The 15318-nt window shown below is 40.4% G+C and overlaps 1 protein-coding gene across 4 annotated transcripts in view; it reads right to left on the reverse strand.

Moving 5' to 3' along the window:
* The window catches only part of LOC121667340 (BMP/retinoic acid-inducible neural-specific protein 3), a 208451-nt gene that overhangs the window by 88699 nt on the left and 104434 nt on the right, over window positions 1-15318 (reverse strand). For all 4 annotated transcript variants that reach the window (XM_042033888.1, XM_042033890.1, XM_042033892.1 and 1 more), the window contains one exon: window positions 5153-5343. In XM_042033888.1, the coding sequence (XP_041889822.1) occupies window positions 5153-5343 (191 nt within the window). The remainder of the gene's footprint in view (window positions 1-5152; window positions 5344-15318) is intronic.

Below are 15318 nucleotides of genomic sequence, written 5' to 3' on the forward strand. Positions count from 1 at the left end.
GTTTATAACTTAACCTCAATTTTTAATTCTTCCTAGGTTTATAGGAACATATTGTTCATGATTTATAAGTTAAACTAGCTCCCGAGTTAAGAAACACATGCTGTTTTTTTTAAAAAAATATGAAATAAAATTGGTATATAGAAATTTACCCAGACATACAACCCTGTCTGTGGCCATTTAGATGTAACTAGACTCCTAAGTAACAGTTTGTAAGTGGCATTTAGAAATTAGAAATTAATTTTCTAATTTCTAATTAGAATTTAATTTTTGTGTTCATCTTAAGAACATATTCAGGAACTATTTAAATTAAAAATTAACATCTCCATCAACATGGTGGGATTGGAATAATGCTGTGACAACTGTAACTGAATATAACCATCTATTGAAGGAGCAAATATATTTTGTTATACATAACAATACATATTCATATGATTTAAATAGTTGGTGCTATTTTCTGCCTCAGTTATTGGGGGATTGTTTGCCTGTACCCACATCTTTGGAATAACGAAGGGATTATAGGCCTTGGTGTTACATATTTTCATCTGTAGACTGGGAAGTGCTAGGAAAAGGCAGTGGTCCAAGCAGTTCCCATCACTTCACATCAGAAAGAGAGGAAACAGGAATAAAAGGACAGCACTCAAAGGCAGCTATAGCTGAGCATAACCCACAGACACCTACTCAGAGCTCTCTCTTCATACACATAAATGTATCTTTTACAGGCCTGAAGGTCTTTGGCCTGTGAACTCCTCAAAGGTTACTGATTAAATAGAATACCTCAGCCACCACCTAAATAACTGCACCTAAATAAATCCACCAGCTACTACTGGCTAGTGGAAAATCTATTCCTGTCTGGATCACCAAAGGTACCATTAGGGTTTTATCAGGTCATTTTCCCAAACTTAAGCAGATGCTGATGGAAATGCACAGGCTCAAAAACGATATAAATTAATGTCAGGCCAGATGTGGTATCATTTCCATGGTTCAAGTGAATAACAGTGTGTGTTAATTCTATACACACCATCTGTTTAAGGATTTAATTTTTTTCTTCATTAAGTAGACAGGAGAGGAAGGAAAGTTAATACATTTAGTGGGTTTTTTCCCTCCCCTTAGCTTCCATAATCTTAAATGCTGGGGAATTTACATACCCGGAGGGGGGGTGGGGAGGTGGGTGTGACTGATGCAAACTTTTCAAGTTTCTTTCTCTCATCAGTCATTTGAGACTGTCCTCTCCTCCTCCTTATTTGTCAGTAGTTTGTATCTTACCTTGAGAGTGTTACAGAAAGGAAAGGTTGTACCAGCAGTTAGAGTGTGATGGTTACACCACCCGACAATTTCCCCCCATCCCTGCAGGCAGAATGATGCGCAGCTCCAGGGGAATGTTAATGAGGGACAGCAAAGCTGGCACTCGTGGAACAGTCGAGGTGTAACCATCACACTCGCAGGGCTGTAACCAGCGGAGAGAGGCTGGGGTCAAGCTGGTCTGCTCACACCTGCTAAGACTGCCTGTTTTAAAGACAAAACTACTGTGGATACTAAAAAGTTAGAAGCAGAGGAATTTTCCAGCTTCTGCAGCATCCTGTGAAGTTTCCCTTTCTCATGCAAGCTAGCTGAGAAACAGTTGGAGGTTTTCGTAAGCCAAGACTTTATCTCACAGCTGCAAACTTGTTCTCAAGTATTGTCATGGTACATTGAAGAAACTATTTTGAATGGGTGTTGTAGAGCCTCCACCAATCACTCAAGGAGGTGGTTGATCAAGGGACCCATAATATCATGCTACTCTTGCGAACCAAGTTATATAAACGGATTTATAATTAATTAAATGGGGCCATTTTATTCCTGAACTTGGACTTGTGTCGTTTTCTCGCCGTTCTCGGTACAACAGCAACATCCTACCTCTTTTCCTTCCGATTCACAGAGCCTTCAACAACATCAAGGGCAACTTCCTGACCCAGAGAGCTGAATGGATTGGTGGTTTGTTAATGAACACCTTGAGCAGTAAAAATAAATCTACCTGGATCATCTCGGATGACCACGTAGCCAGTTGCCTAACGGGGTTCTCCTCCCATGAGAAGCTTTGGCATTGTCCTGCAAATTGGTTTATTCAGAGCAGTTACCCTGTTTCCAGCTGCAAGGAGGACTTGCTTGGAAAGGCCGCTATCTCCGTCTCGCAAAGCACCCAAATCAGCCTCACTTCACCCAAATGCCTGGAACAAGAGCCTATCATCTCATTGTGGTGTGCTAATTACCCTCCTCACCAACTCCGTTGCTTTGCTAAATGGCCTTTTCTGCAGGACCAGCATTAAAGTGAACGTCTTTAAGGCGGGAGTGATTGGGGTTTGTGCCCTTGCACTTATCCCACAGTGGTACCCCAGGCTTCCCAGCACCCTCCGGCTCTGAAGCTCACTGCTGCGCGCTGTTTTTTGTAAGCCACTGAAGTGGAGTTCCAGCAAACCGGACCATCGCTGCATGACACTGCATGCAGGCAAAAGAGAAAAGCATAAATGCGAAACAAAAGGAGGCAAAGTAACACTGGCTGCTCGATCTGCTGGGTCACACGGGGTCCTTCAATCATGCAGCTTGGAGCTGCTCATTATGGACTTTGGGCTTGTGTCACAAGGAGATAAAATTTCCATAAGAAATAAAAGCAGTGAGAAATGTCACTTTCCACATTATCTTGTGGCAGCAAGAAATATAGAACTTTTTTCCCCTGGGTTCTCATTTCTGAATGCCCTTGAGGAGTGTATTTCTGTGTTTGTGAATAAAGACTGGGGAATGTATCACAAACAACCATGTGCAAGAGTTCCCTTTATGCTCAAAAAGGGATCTTTATGGAAACCAAATGGTCACAGAGGCACACAAATCTTATCACAGCATCGTTCATTTGCCAAGTTTTCCTTTCTGTCCATGAATACAGATGATTGGGGATTCATTAAATAAAAGTACTGTGCACACTCCGTTTGGTCTTGTGCTTTTAACGAGCTGCATAAGTGACAAGCTTTCACAATAAAACAACTTGTAATTAAAGGGAAAGTACTCATAGATTATTAAAATAATTTTTAAAAAATCTAATTACATGTTAATAAAGTGTGGACAAGCATCTGTGGGAATCCCCATTCAATCCAGCCCGAAAATGAGAACTAACACATCCAGGAAAGTATGGGTTTATTAGCTACCTCATCAAAGCTTTCTTAGAAATTACTAATTCCCTGTAATTATTGTAATTGAAGCAATTTTCCAAAGTAGTCAGCACCCATCCAGTGATAATGGAAGGCAGCAGGTGTGCCTTAAATCACGCCTAAAAATTGAGATTAGGGACCTAAATCAAACCCCAAGTTAATATAAAAACTCCCTTTGACTTTGTTAAGCAGTGACAGAGCCCAGAAGTCAACACTGTCTCCCTCTGAGTGGAAATTTGGGCAAGGCTGTGGCAGCTACTTCATTTTAGAGCCTTTGAGAGGTGAGAAAAATATACCTTGCCTCAGCTTCCCTGCAGCAAATCCTGAGGCTTTGGGGAGAATATTGAATGTCTAAGCTAGGATTTTCAAATGTCTTCATGGGAAATGCCATCAAGTTCTAGTTTTCCTCAGGTCCAGACTTGCTGAAAGGTGTCAGCTCCGTGGCTCTTTTGTGATCAGTGTGATAGTGCTGCTTGGAATGTGAAGATCAGCTGTGGCCATGTTCTCCTAGAGCTGTTAGATCCAATTTCACCTCGACAATGGGTTTCATCACATGGCTGAGGAGGTGCTGCTACTTACATTAGTTTAAAAAAAGCATTATAATATATAATATAATAATTATATTAGTTAATAATTAGGTAGCAATGCTGCAAAATAATTTTTACCATTGGATAATCCTTGCAGTAGGATACACGCTGCAGCCAGAGCTTTAATTATTATGCTTTATATTTTAAGAAACATCTTCTTTCTCTTCAGCATTTGGTTTTTCTATTCAAATGTGCCAAGTGTTCTGCACTCAAGAAATCAGACATGTATAAATAGTGTATATTTGCATGCAAAAATGTTCAAAGTGATTAAAAGAAATTCAGGGGGTTTTGTGACAAATTGGTGGTCCACACACGTAAATCGTTCTTAAAATTCTAATAGTAATGCCGTAGAAGTACTAGTTCCCAAAATAATGATAGAAATTAGCTCTTTATTTCTTAAAATAACTTCAGCAAGATAGAAATTCCTCTTGTTTCTAGGATGGTCTCCTTCAAAAGGAAGCCTCTGTGAGCCATTTGGGTTGTTACAGGCCTCAGCTATCAGCCAAGAGAGACTAGGAAGGCTCTCATTTCCTTTACAAATGGTTAAGATTCAGTTATGAAATGTATTAAAGAGAACCATTCCTCAGGTGAATAAAGGATTTCGACAAGCCTGTCCTGCTGGAAGGACACTCAATCACCAGAATTATCTTTAATATTATCACCCACGATGGGATAGAGCTGCATTTCTAAAATGTCAGTTCATTTTGTAATGCCTGGATGGGTAATCACAGGTACTAATTATCTTTCATTCAGAACAATTTATGCTCTCCTTTGAACATTAGGCCTCTTCACTAGATTTCTTCAATCCATCTGGTGACTGGATCCCAATTATCCATGGGGCTACCCTTTCCAGATTAGTCTGTGGGGACTGAAAGATGCAGATTCCATTAAGTTAATGGGAATTACATGGCAAAGCCCCATCATCCCATTTTGAAAATGCAGTCCCACTGGTTAAGTGAAGACTAATTCTAAAAAGGGCAGAGTGACAATATGGGGGTTTTCCAACGGACAAAGCAGTTTAAAAGTCTCATGAATTAAGAGATTTGTTGGAAATACTTGCTACTGGTTTTCTGGCTCCGTTTCTGTGGGACTGCAATGGACCCAGGTACTTCTGCAACCTGGTATTATGTAAATCGTTACAGAAAATAAATGTCACTATCCTTAATGACCTCAGTGCAGAGAAAGATCCTTGGGGATCTCTTTGTGGGCATAAAAAATGTATACAGAGCACCAACAAAGAGAAGAAGGAGTCACAAGACTTGTGGACAAAACCTGATCCACAGAAAAAGTTGCCCATCCCAGCGGTTTGGAGGAGGATCAGCTCTACAAAGAAACAGTTGTGACCAGCACTTTTAGCTCGTCCCCAATATTTCCAAGAATCCACCCTACCTCCCAGGGTAGCTGAGAGCAGGAAATGTGTCCCATATTTCTTGATCAGGTTTTCTGTGATCTGTTGAAGGGTCGGGCGCCGTCCCAGCAGTCTTATGTTACGGAAGAATTCCGGGGCGAGCGGCAGTGGGGAGCCGAGGAAATTTCTTCTTTCCACAGCGAGATTGTTTACTTTCCAGCGGCCAAACTCTCTGCAAAAACAAAGCAGTTCTCATTCAGAAATGTGTCATTCAGACAAATGTCCTTCATTTGCAAACGACTCTGCTCTGCTGAGTAGCTGGGGGCGACTGGCTGGGAATTACAAGAGGCCTTGACAGTGATACTCTGTCATGTGTTATAGACAGGGCAAGCAACGAGGGTTATTTATTAGGAGTGCAGACAGTGCTCCATAATAAAATAATTGTTGGGGAAGAAATAAATAAAAACTAAGCTGCTTAGCTTGCTGCTGCTTCTGTGGGTTTCTTGTGGCCTCTGACGTGAATATTGCATGAAAACATCCAGATTTGGTAGAAACCAAAACGAAGGCAACGATTTCCCCAAATCTGGACCAGAGGCAACAAGTATTTTTGTTAGAACGAGGTGAATTTTAAAATTGTAACAAGAAAGAGTCCATGTTCTTTGCCTTTTGATGTTAAGTCACTTAGGTACAGAACTGGATAAATTGAATAACTTGGAGAAACACTGTCACACCACATTTGACCTTACAGTGATAATTCCAGTTTTCTATACTTTTGGCCTCCGTTTTGAGGAAATACACAGCCAGAAAGACTGATTCCTAAAAAGTGATGACTTTTCAATTGTAGGAGGGTTATAAGTTGAATTCAAAGGCTTATCCCCTTCCCCTCCCCAAAATAAATCGATGACAGCAGGGAAAACAAACAAGCTCATTGCACAGCAATAAACACATCTTTTATTCATTCGCTTGCCAATTAAGATACCAGATAGAGCTATTAGAAGGACTCATTGTCCTCAAAATCTAGACAAGCCAGACAGCCTTGGCAGTAGAGTGGCTTTTCCCAGATACAGCAATAGCTGTTTTGGTTACAGACTCCGGGAATTAAGTGCAAGCAACCTGAGGACTCTGCTTCAGCACCACTTAGTTGAGTCTTTTGTGCAGCCACATCAGTCAGGATTCCTCTTAGACAAGGCTGTAGGAAAGCAAAGAGCTCAGCGAGCGTGCAGGATCCTGCTGAAGGTCCCAGGTAAACAGAGAGCGATGTTCACGCACAAAATTAACACAGAAGCAGAAATCAAAGATGCAGCACAAAAAGAATATTTGGGGGATGTCCGAAACAAAGCGTTGCCAGAGGCTGAATGACCAGGGCTGTGGAACGCGTACTCAGCACAAGGATTTTTGTAATACTTTGAAGTCCACGGTTATTGGTAGAACCCAGATAAACACATTTTTGTACAGCCCTTCTGCTTTCCAGCACCCTCCTCCTTCTCTCCCGGATCCAAACTGCCTTTCCTCTCAGACAGGTGCCATTTCTTTACCAAAAACAAATGTGAAGAACGATGGTAGGAAGAGATTTCTGTAACTTAACTGAAATTTAATGCAATTTACCAGTCAAAGGCGTGAAGTTAAACAGATCCCCATAATTCTTAAAGACTCTACACATCACCAGTGTGCCTAAATTACTATTTGGGAATTGCTTTCTTATCGTTTTTCCAACTTAGTTGTCAGGTTTTAAAGTTTTCTCTCACAGCTTTCCTTTCAGGAAACTATAAAACCAATAACTTCTATTTGCAGCTTTTATGGAACTACTGTATATGAGTAGAGAGAAATGAAAAAAAATTACACATTAATATTTTTTGCCTGTAAAGTGAAAAAATCCTCATTGTGTATCTTGATCGCACCAATGCAGACACTAAAAACAGTGAATTACCCTGCACTGTAAATGTAATTTTTGAGTGAAAAACAAACAAACCACCAAAAAAAAAATCTATTACAAAAAAGCTTCCCATTTTTGGTGTTTAAATTCTCTGCTTTCTGGTCATATTTTTCATTTGAATACATCAGAAAATATTGGCTAGCTGTAGTTCCTGAACAGACCAGCAAGACAGACTTGCTTTGACACCAAGAAAATATTACAAGTTTTATGATGTAAAATATTCATTTTATACCTTGAGGAAACCTTTTGTTCTAAGCTCGCCAGCTGAGCTGAGGTTCAAACACAATATTAACAGAAAAGATACAATTCTTATAAAAGACAGTTTGCTGCCACCCTTGATCTGATTTTCATTGTCAGTATTTAAGGACAGAGAAGACCACATTAATCCCCTCAACCTGCCCCCTTTTTGGCACAGTCAGAGGAATCTCACCAAATGCCTCTTGCTGCCCATGTAACACTTTTGGGACTGAGAAGAAACTGACCCCTGAGAAAAACATCTCATCTTGACTTAAATTCTGAGGATTTCTCAGCAATCCCCAACAATCTGTTGTGGTGTTTAACCACAGAGAGTGCATTTTATTTTCTGTTTGAACATTGCCAATTCCAGTTCCCAATTTTTTGAGCTCTTAATGCATGCTGGGCAACTGAAAAAAAATTCTGAATATTAGACACATTCTGTGCAAGTAATTACAGCTCGTTTGAATCCCCTCTCAACCTTGGGTTGAGCCCATTGCCTTCCTTGGTGCCTCTCTGTGCACAGTGGGCTCAGATATTATGTCTTACAGCCCTGCTCCACAAGCAGCAAATCCTTTCTTGGAAGAGTTAAATTGGAAACAATGACCTCATCCATAACAAATTCAGAAGAATTTCCAAGTTGAGGTTGCCTCTGACCTACTACAAATCCTTTATTTACTGAATCCAGAGACTGGGTTATTCTGGAACTTAGAGAAACTTGCTTGGCTTAAACAAATTTGAGTTCCTTGCACAGTTTTTGCTACAGAAGGAATTTTTTTTGCTGTATGTTGAGAGAGAAAGTAAGCAAATGCTTTTGTAAAAGTTTTGTCATTCTTCTTCGGTTCAGAACATATCAATGGAAACATTTATTAGTGCAGCAAGTAATCAGCCTTTGAAATTCACTGCTGAGGAGTCTGGGAGAGTAGAATATGGAAGACGGAACCCTTTTAAAAAGATGACAGTTTTGTAATTCTGCCACAGAGTGAGCTGAAGCTTTTAAGAGATTTTAGAAAACAGCTTTTCTCTTTTGATGAGGTCTTCCTTAATTGAAGTATTTTGGCATATGGAGAGATGAAGACCTAAACCCACTGGGATGGACAAGAAGAAGGTTCATCTCTGAAGATAAAATAGGGATGAAGGACACTAAAAGTGTCTGCCTGTCTGCAGGAGCAGGGATACCTGGCTTTGGACAAGCGAGAAGTGATGAGCAGCTTCCAGATCTGAGGAAATATTTCAGACTTCAGAAGGAACTGGATTTACAAGAGTAAAGTGTAGGAGCAGGGTAAAAGCTGGGATGGAGTTCAGGGTGAGAGGTTGTGGTGCATTATTTCTAGCATGTTGAGAGAGGAGGTTTTCACAAATGCTTTCTGGATCATTAGTAGCTCCTAAAATAGAGGTGATTTCCCTTTTAGCCATGTCACTCTAAGGAAAATCACATCCTTATCTTCCTTTTATATGACACATAAAAATGTCTACATACCTATCCATATAATTTTCCTTTTTAATCTTAATTTTACTTTGCAAGCAATGCAAGTCCTATTTGCTTTTCCCCTCTCTCGTCACCCCTTTCTTTACCTGTTTGTCTTGCAGTGTCTCTAACAGAAATTTTCCAGCCCCAAACATTTTGGTTTGTGCCCAGTGTGCATTATTCCCCTTTGGATATCATGCTCCTGCTCAGGGCCAAAGGCAGACCAGCAGGCCTGATGGAGTTACCAATCTTACTCTGAGCAGAGAAAACACTGCTCTCCAAAGTCACCGAGTCCCATTCATCAGGAGAACACCTCCCGTGAAATAACACGGCATCAATGCTGGCTGCTGGTCAAGAAAACCAATTTTCCACTGAGAACAAACACTGGAGTTATGAGAAGCTTTTTCTTTCCTGCTCCTCCTCTTTTTCTGCTGTGTGAGAGCCAAGGCCAGCAGCTCCCATGGTGTTCTCGGGGAGGGAATAGCAGGTGGCACCCCCTGTGCTGCCCATCTAATTCCAGCCCAAACAATATGCTGCTCACTGGATGGAGTTCTTTAGTGCTCCAGGCAAAGCCTGTTGTGGAGAAGGATGATGGCTCAGAGTTCCCAGGCTTGTGCAAGAGAGAGGAAATCAGTCAGTCTGGCTCCTAGGATGAAGCCTATAATGGAATCATGTTATTATCATAAGTAGTGCCGGAGGCCATGGGCAACGTTCTCTCCATCTTCCCATCTATCAGAGCCGTGGATTTGCATGTGCTGCCACAAATCTGACCCTTGGGTGCTTGGCTGCCGTGGCCATGGGAGCCCTGGAGCCCAGCAGTGCTGATCCTGGCCAGGTGGACCACAGCCTGTCTCCTGCCAGTAGTTCTGCTGGGAATGCTAGGTTGAAGAATGATCAACCAGAGAGTCAGTGTGGGATGGAAAGAAGCACAGTTTAAAATACAGTTGTCATGTCAATGCTATTTCTTCTATTAATGACATTGAGAGGGATGTTTAATCTCAGGAAACCATTAGTGCTCTGACAGGAAAGACCTGTTAGTAAAGTTATCATACAAATTTTGGACAAATTTTTCTCTTCAAAGAAGCTTAAATTGCAAGTAGATCTGAAAGGAATCCTAGGGCAGAGGCCAACAAGGGCTGTCAATGTCTCTGTTGAGTTTCAAGCCGTAGCTTTTTTTCCAAATGTGTACATTAATTATGCACTTGCTTCTATCCCTGTATTCATTTCAATACATTTTAAGTCCTATGGCATGGGGAGCTACAGGGAAAGCTCTCTATAAAACATCTAGATGAAGGAAATTTTAAAAACGCCATTGTACTCTAAAATGGCAGTGTGAGGAGATTTGAACTGGGAATATAATCTCTTCCACTGCAGTCACTGAATCAGCCATAAACAGATTTACTGTGAGTTTGATGGATTCTTCCTAACTACAAAAGCCTCTCCTAAGGTCACCCACACGCAAAACAGAACCCAGGCAAAATTAACAATGTTAGGCCTCATTTTAAGTAATTTATTGTGTTTTATAAATCAACATTATTGCTGGTAAGCATAACTGTTACTGAATATTATTGTGGCATAATGTGGAGAACACTCTTGGAAATACAACTCTTCATATAATTTCTAACACAAAAGAACTCTTCTGTGTTCCTTTCTCTTAATGTCTTCTAAATGAGACACCTTCACTCTTGGAGGGTGAGGGTGTGACTGCTTTGAATGGGCTGGAATGCCAGTGTGGGCTGGAATGGGCTGGAATGCCAGCCTGAATCCAATGTATTCCCAGCCTGAATCCAGTGTATTCCCATGAAGTTGCAAGTTCTGCTGTTGGCAGGACAGCTCATTGAGAGAATAGATGGTGTTTTTCTCCTCCTCCCTTCTTCAAAAGCCTGAGTATTTCTAATGCCTGAGGCCATGGCTTAAATAAGGCCAAGATGAGATGATAGTAGTTTCATTTTATATTAAAATTCTACCTACAAGCAGTTCCAAAACAGGAAGTACAGAAAATATTTGCTAGAGAAAAAAAATAAAAATTACTTTTAAAGAGAGGATTCACCCAGATGTGGACAGATCTAGAATCAGGTAATGTCCAAGACTGTGTTATTCACAGATTGTCAAGGGAAAAAATTCTCCTTACCAGCACAGGTCATAGAAATTTCAAAGCTTATTAAGATCAGTTAAACAGTGGACAATCTGCCACAACCTTTACTAAATGCTTGTTATGGTTGATTTTTCTATCCAAGGTGAAAAAGAAGGGAATTATATAAGTTATATATAAGTTATATTGTGGCTGAGCAGCCTCCTGAAAACATCCACCTTTGTATAGAAACAGGATAATAGGGAAAAACATTGCAATGTGAGCAAAGTATGCAGAACCACCTCCCTTGAGGAAAAGCAGCAGGGCCTGATAGTACAGAACACATCTCATCTATGCCCCTTAACAATTTCAATTGTCTACATGTGGTGATCAGAAAGAAAGACATTCAAGATATAACAAGCTCCTTTTAAACATATTTCCCCTCGATGAAATGGAAAGTATTTCTTCATTAACTTCGTGCTTGTAATTGTCTGACATTTTCCCAAGGTCAAACCAGAAAAGTTTATTGAACATATGCATTTTTTTCCATATTATTGCTTTTTACCTTACAGTGAATAAGCAGTATCAGTAGGACTTCTTTTTATCCTAATATGCTATTCCTTTGAAACATCCTAGTCTTTTTTTTTTTTTTCCTTTCTATGCCTTTTTTGCCTTATCAGCTTCCTGGCATTTGAAATTCTACTTCCAGAACTAGAATTCATCAGTATCAGCTTCACTATTTTCTTGCACTATGCATATGAAATACGTGGCAATGTATTAATGAATTTTAATAAAAAGTACATACACTATGCCTAGAATGTACTGGATATATTTCTTTTTTATGACTACTCGTAATCTGATTACTGTGTCAGCTGCTGTGACATCAGTGATTTCAAACTTCTCACCTGTCATGAACACTAAAGGGACACAAGAGGAAGGAATGTGCCTTTCCTTTTGTGCATGTCTGATTGATACTTAGCCTCTGTAACATATGCACTGAACAATTCCTCCTCTGATGAAATCCAAGAGAGAATTTTTTCTGTGTCTTGTCCTGTGGCGTTGTTTGCCTTTTACCCATAGTTTGTGATTAACTGCCCAACACTTCTGTGGGCATTCATTCAGGAACTCACCATCCACATATTCAGCTGGACCAATACTCATCAAAGGTATTTGCACAAAACCAGCAGCTCCTAATGACTAAACCTGATTTCCCTCCTGCCTCAGAGGCAGCTCAATCTCCAAGCAGCACAGAATAAAGTAGAAACGCTCTTACCAGGAGCATGTTGCAAATGACACAAGGGTTAAACAGCAACTGCAGGCTGAGCACAAACACTGCAGAGCTGAAATGTGTTTGTATGAACCATCTAAGAGGGAGGAACTGGTGAATTATCCTGTAAGATCTCACCAGTTTGCAGAGGCTGGCAAGAAAAGGATTACATCCCAAGCAAATGATTCATTAGCTCTGCATATGAAGGTAGTGCCAGGGAGCAGAGAGGAATGGGAGAATTCCCAATAAAACCTACCCTTGCCTCCACTACATCTCGAATGGAAAAACGAGTGGGGTGCTTGGGAGGTGTTTCATACAGGCTGAGTAAGGAGGAAATGGATTTTACATCCCTTTCATATTTCTGGGGTTGGATTTCTTAGATGCTCTCTGGCCTGTAGGCGCATGTGAACATCTCAGAGGGGAATGTCAAGAGGATGGGGCCAGACCCTCCAGCGGTGCCCAGAGACAGGACACGGGGCAACAAACTGAAACACAGAATTTCCACCCAAATATGAGGAAAAACTTCTCTTCTTGGAGGGTGGCAGAGCACTGGACAGGCTGCCCAGAGGGGCTGTGGGTTCTCCTGCTCTGGAGACATTCCAAACCTGCCTGGGTGTGATCCAGTGCAACCGCTCTGGTGACCCTGCTTCAGCAGGGCTTGGACTGGATGTTCTCCAGAGGCCCCTTCCAACCCCAGCCAGTCTGGGATCCTGTGAAAATGATAATAACAACTTGGGCTTACAGCCTGCAGGTGAGATGGTGACATATTTGGAGCTACAAGTAGTCGTCCATCCAAATAATTACAATAATCCATTCTCACTGGTTTATATTATTATTATTATTTATTGTTCCCTGCAAAAAGTATTGATTTCGTGGTTTGTCATATGCCCTAGAGGGACTGGAAAGTTGTTCCTTCTCCCCTTGACAGTATCAAGAGAGTTTTCAACACCTTGTATATGCACTGCTCACAGTAATCCAGTCCTTCTGCAGTCTAGTAGAGAGTTTGGCAAGCCCAAAGCATCCTTTTCTCCCAGTTCACATCTGCCCATAGGAATCATTTATTAACTAAACAGGTAACAGGTTTGATAAAATGGTGCATTTGTTTAGACTGGCAGAAGACAAATGAAATCCAAAAAATTTCTCTGACTGGAAGATTCTTGCTGCTTTTTTTTTTCATTTTATTTTTATTTATTTTATAATACTTATTTTATTTTTTATTTTCATTTTCATTTTCTCTGTGACTGTTAGGAAAGCCAATGTTGCTTGAAATTCAATGTGAGGAAAAATTCATACTTTGTAAATGGGGTAAAAGACTGTTTCACTTTCAGGGAACAAGGTATCTTGCCTACAGCTAAAACAGTAGTTAACCTTTAAAGTGAAGAAGATTGCCCTGGAAAAGAGTTAATTTTGGCACAATAAGGAGAACAGTTATGAGAAAGAGAACCAAAAAGGTCTGTTTATAGTCTTTTTGCCTTAGCTTAAGAGCCAGTTGATATTATGGTCCTGTCCCTGTAGTTAATTGTACAGGAAAAATCTTAATGATTCTGGATCCTAAGAAAATGAAACTCAAAAGTCTCTGGAGCTCTCACTGGGGCTGGGCTTTAGGGATTTGGCTATACCTTATCCTGCTTCAAAATCAACATGAAAATCATGTTATTCTTCCTTCTCTTTTTGTCCTGACTAAAAAGGGAAAGAATTGAACCATGTTTCTTGTAGAGATAAGGAAGAAATTTGAATCTGTGGAAGCGTTTTAGTGCATAAATCAACACATGAATATACAGTTTATGAAGGATGAATCAGCATAAAGATCTGTTGGAGAAAATAAAACAGAGCAGAGGATTCATAGATTCAGTGTTGATGGATACACCCAGATGAATCACAGGGGAAACACAAACTGCTAAAATTCCTCCTCATTATGTGCGACAGCTCATAGTCTCAAAGTCTTTGAAATGCCTTTTATTACCATTTTTACAATTTCTGTTTCAGAGCTACAAATTGATCTGTAGTACTGGGCAATGGAGAGGCATACAGACAAACCCACACCGTGGCAGATGATTTAAAATTCAAAGGGAGTGCTCTTACTCACCTTAGTTCTCATTTGAAAAACGAGGCACAGTCAGGCTAAGAATTCTGGCAGTGCTGTGAGCAGCCATGACCTCCTTCTACCCGGTACCCAGAGCCAAACAAAAAACTTTATGACCTGGATAGTGTGGCAGGGAATATGAGTTCTTAAAGCCTCTGGAAGCTGTGTGCTTGCTTGTTTCTGGGATGTTACTGATGCTCAGGATTGGCTCCTGCTTGGTGCCACAGAGACCAAATTGCCATCTATTCAAAACAAAAGCTGATGTAACACCTGACTGCCTGAAAGAGGGAAAAAGTACCCAAATTGCTGGCTTCAGACAAAAGAAATAGTCTCAAACAGATTCTCAAAGAAATACTGATCCAAAGCCTTATTTACGAAGCTGCAGATAAAGCCCAGAGTTGTTCCTTTTCCAGGAAGAATGTTGTATACACTTAACCTTCTACAGTGCAGATTATTTGGCTCATTTTCTATTCAATTTAGAAGTTTATCCTTCCAAAGTGGAGGCTTTTTGTCTCCAGTTTGATGCCAGCAGTGCTATTTACAGCACTGATGGATGACAGTTACTTAACCTGCACTTGAATTTATAAAGGCCGTTGTTTCTACCAACACTCTGGGATGAGACTGGCTTCACACAGGTGTAAATCTCACAAACACATGCATAAATGCTGCCTTGATATTGTGAAATATATCAACTGCACTATTGTTGTCTGTACCAATTCAAATTGTTGAGAGCGGTAGGATGCAAACGAAAATATTTCCTGAAAATACTTTGGTGTTTTATTTGTTTGTTTATGGCTTATCTCTTGGGGGAATGTGCAGCTGATCTTTGCATCTAAATGTTCTCCTCCTGTGTAAGTGTTGTTGCACTGGTGGCAGGAAATGCTCAGATCTCTATGTGCATGCAAAAAAAAATAAAGCCAAGAACTCTTATTCAGCGTATAAAAATGTTTCTACCACAGCAAAGGATGCTTCTCTGTTAGGAAAACTATTTGTATTAATTCCAAATTCAATTTCGAGTGGTGGTTTATTAAAAATGGTCCTGGTTTTCTTCTTTTTTTCCAGTGGACTAAATTGCAAATATCTCTAAAGAAGCAGAGGAATTGCACCGGTGAGCTAAACAGAGAATCAGGGCAAGAAAATTGTCAATATCA

This window comes from Corvus kubaryi, unplaced genomic scaffold (assembly GCF_017639235.1).
Source record: "Corvus kubaryi isolate FWS band 111438036 unplaced genomic scaffold, C.kubaryi_AGA036_p1.0 37361, whole genome shotgun sequence".
Taxonomy (NCBI): domain Eukaryota; kingdom Metazoa; phylum Chordata; class Aves; order Passeriformes; family Corvidae; genus Corvus; species Corvus kubaryi.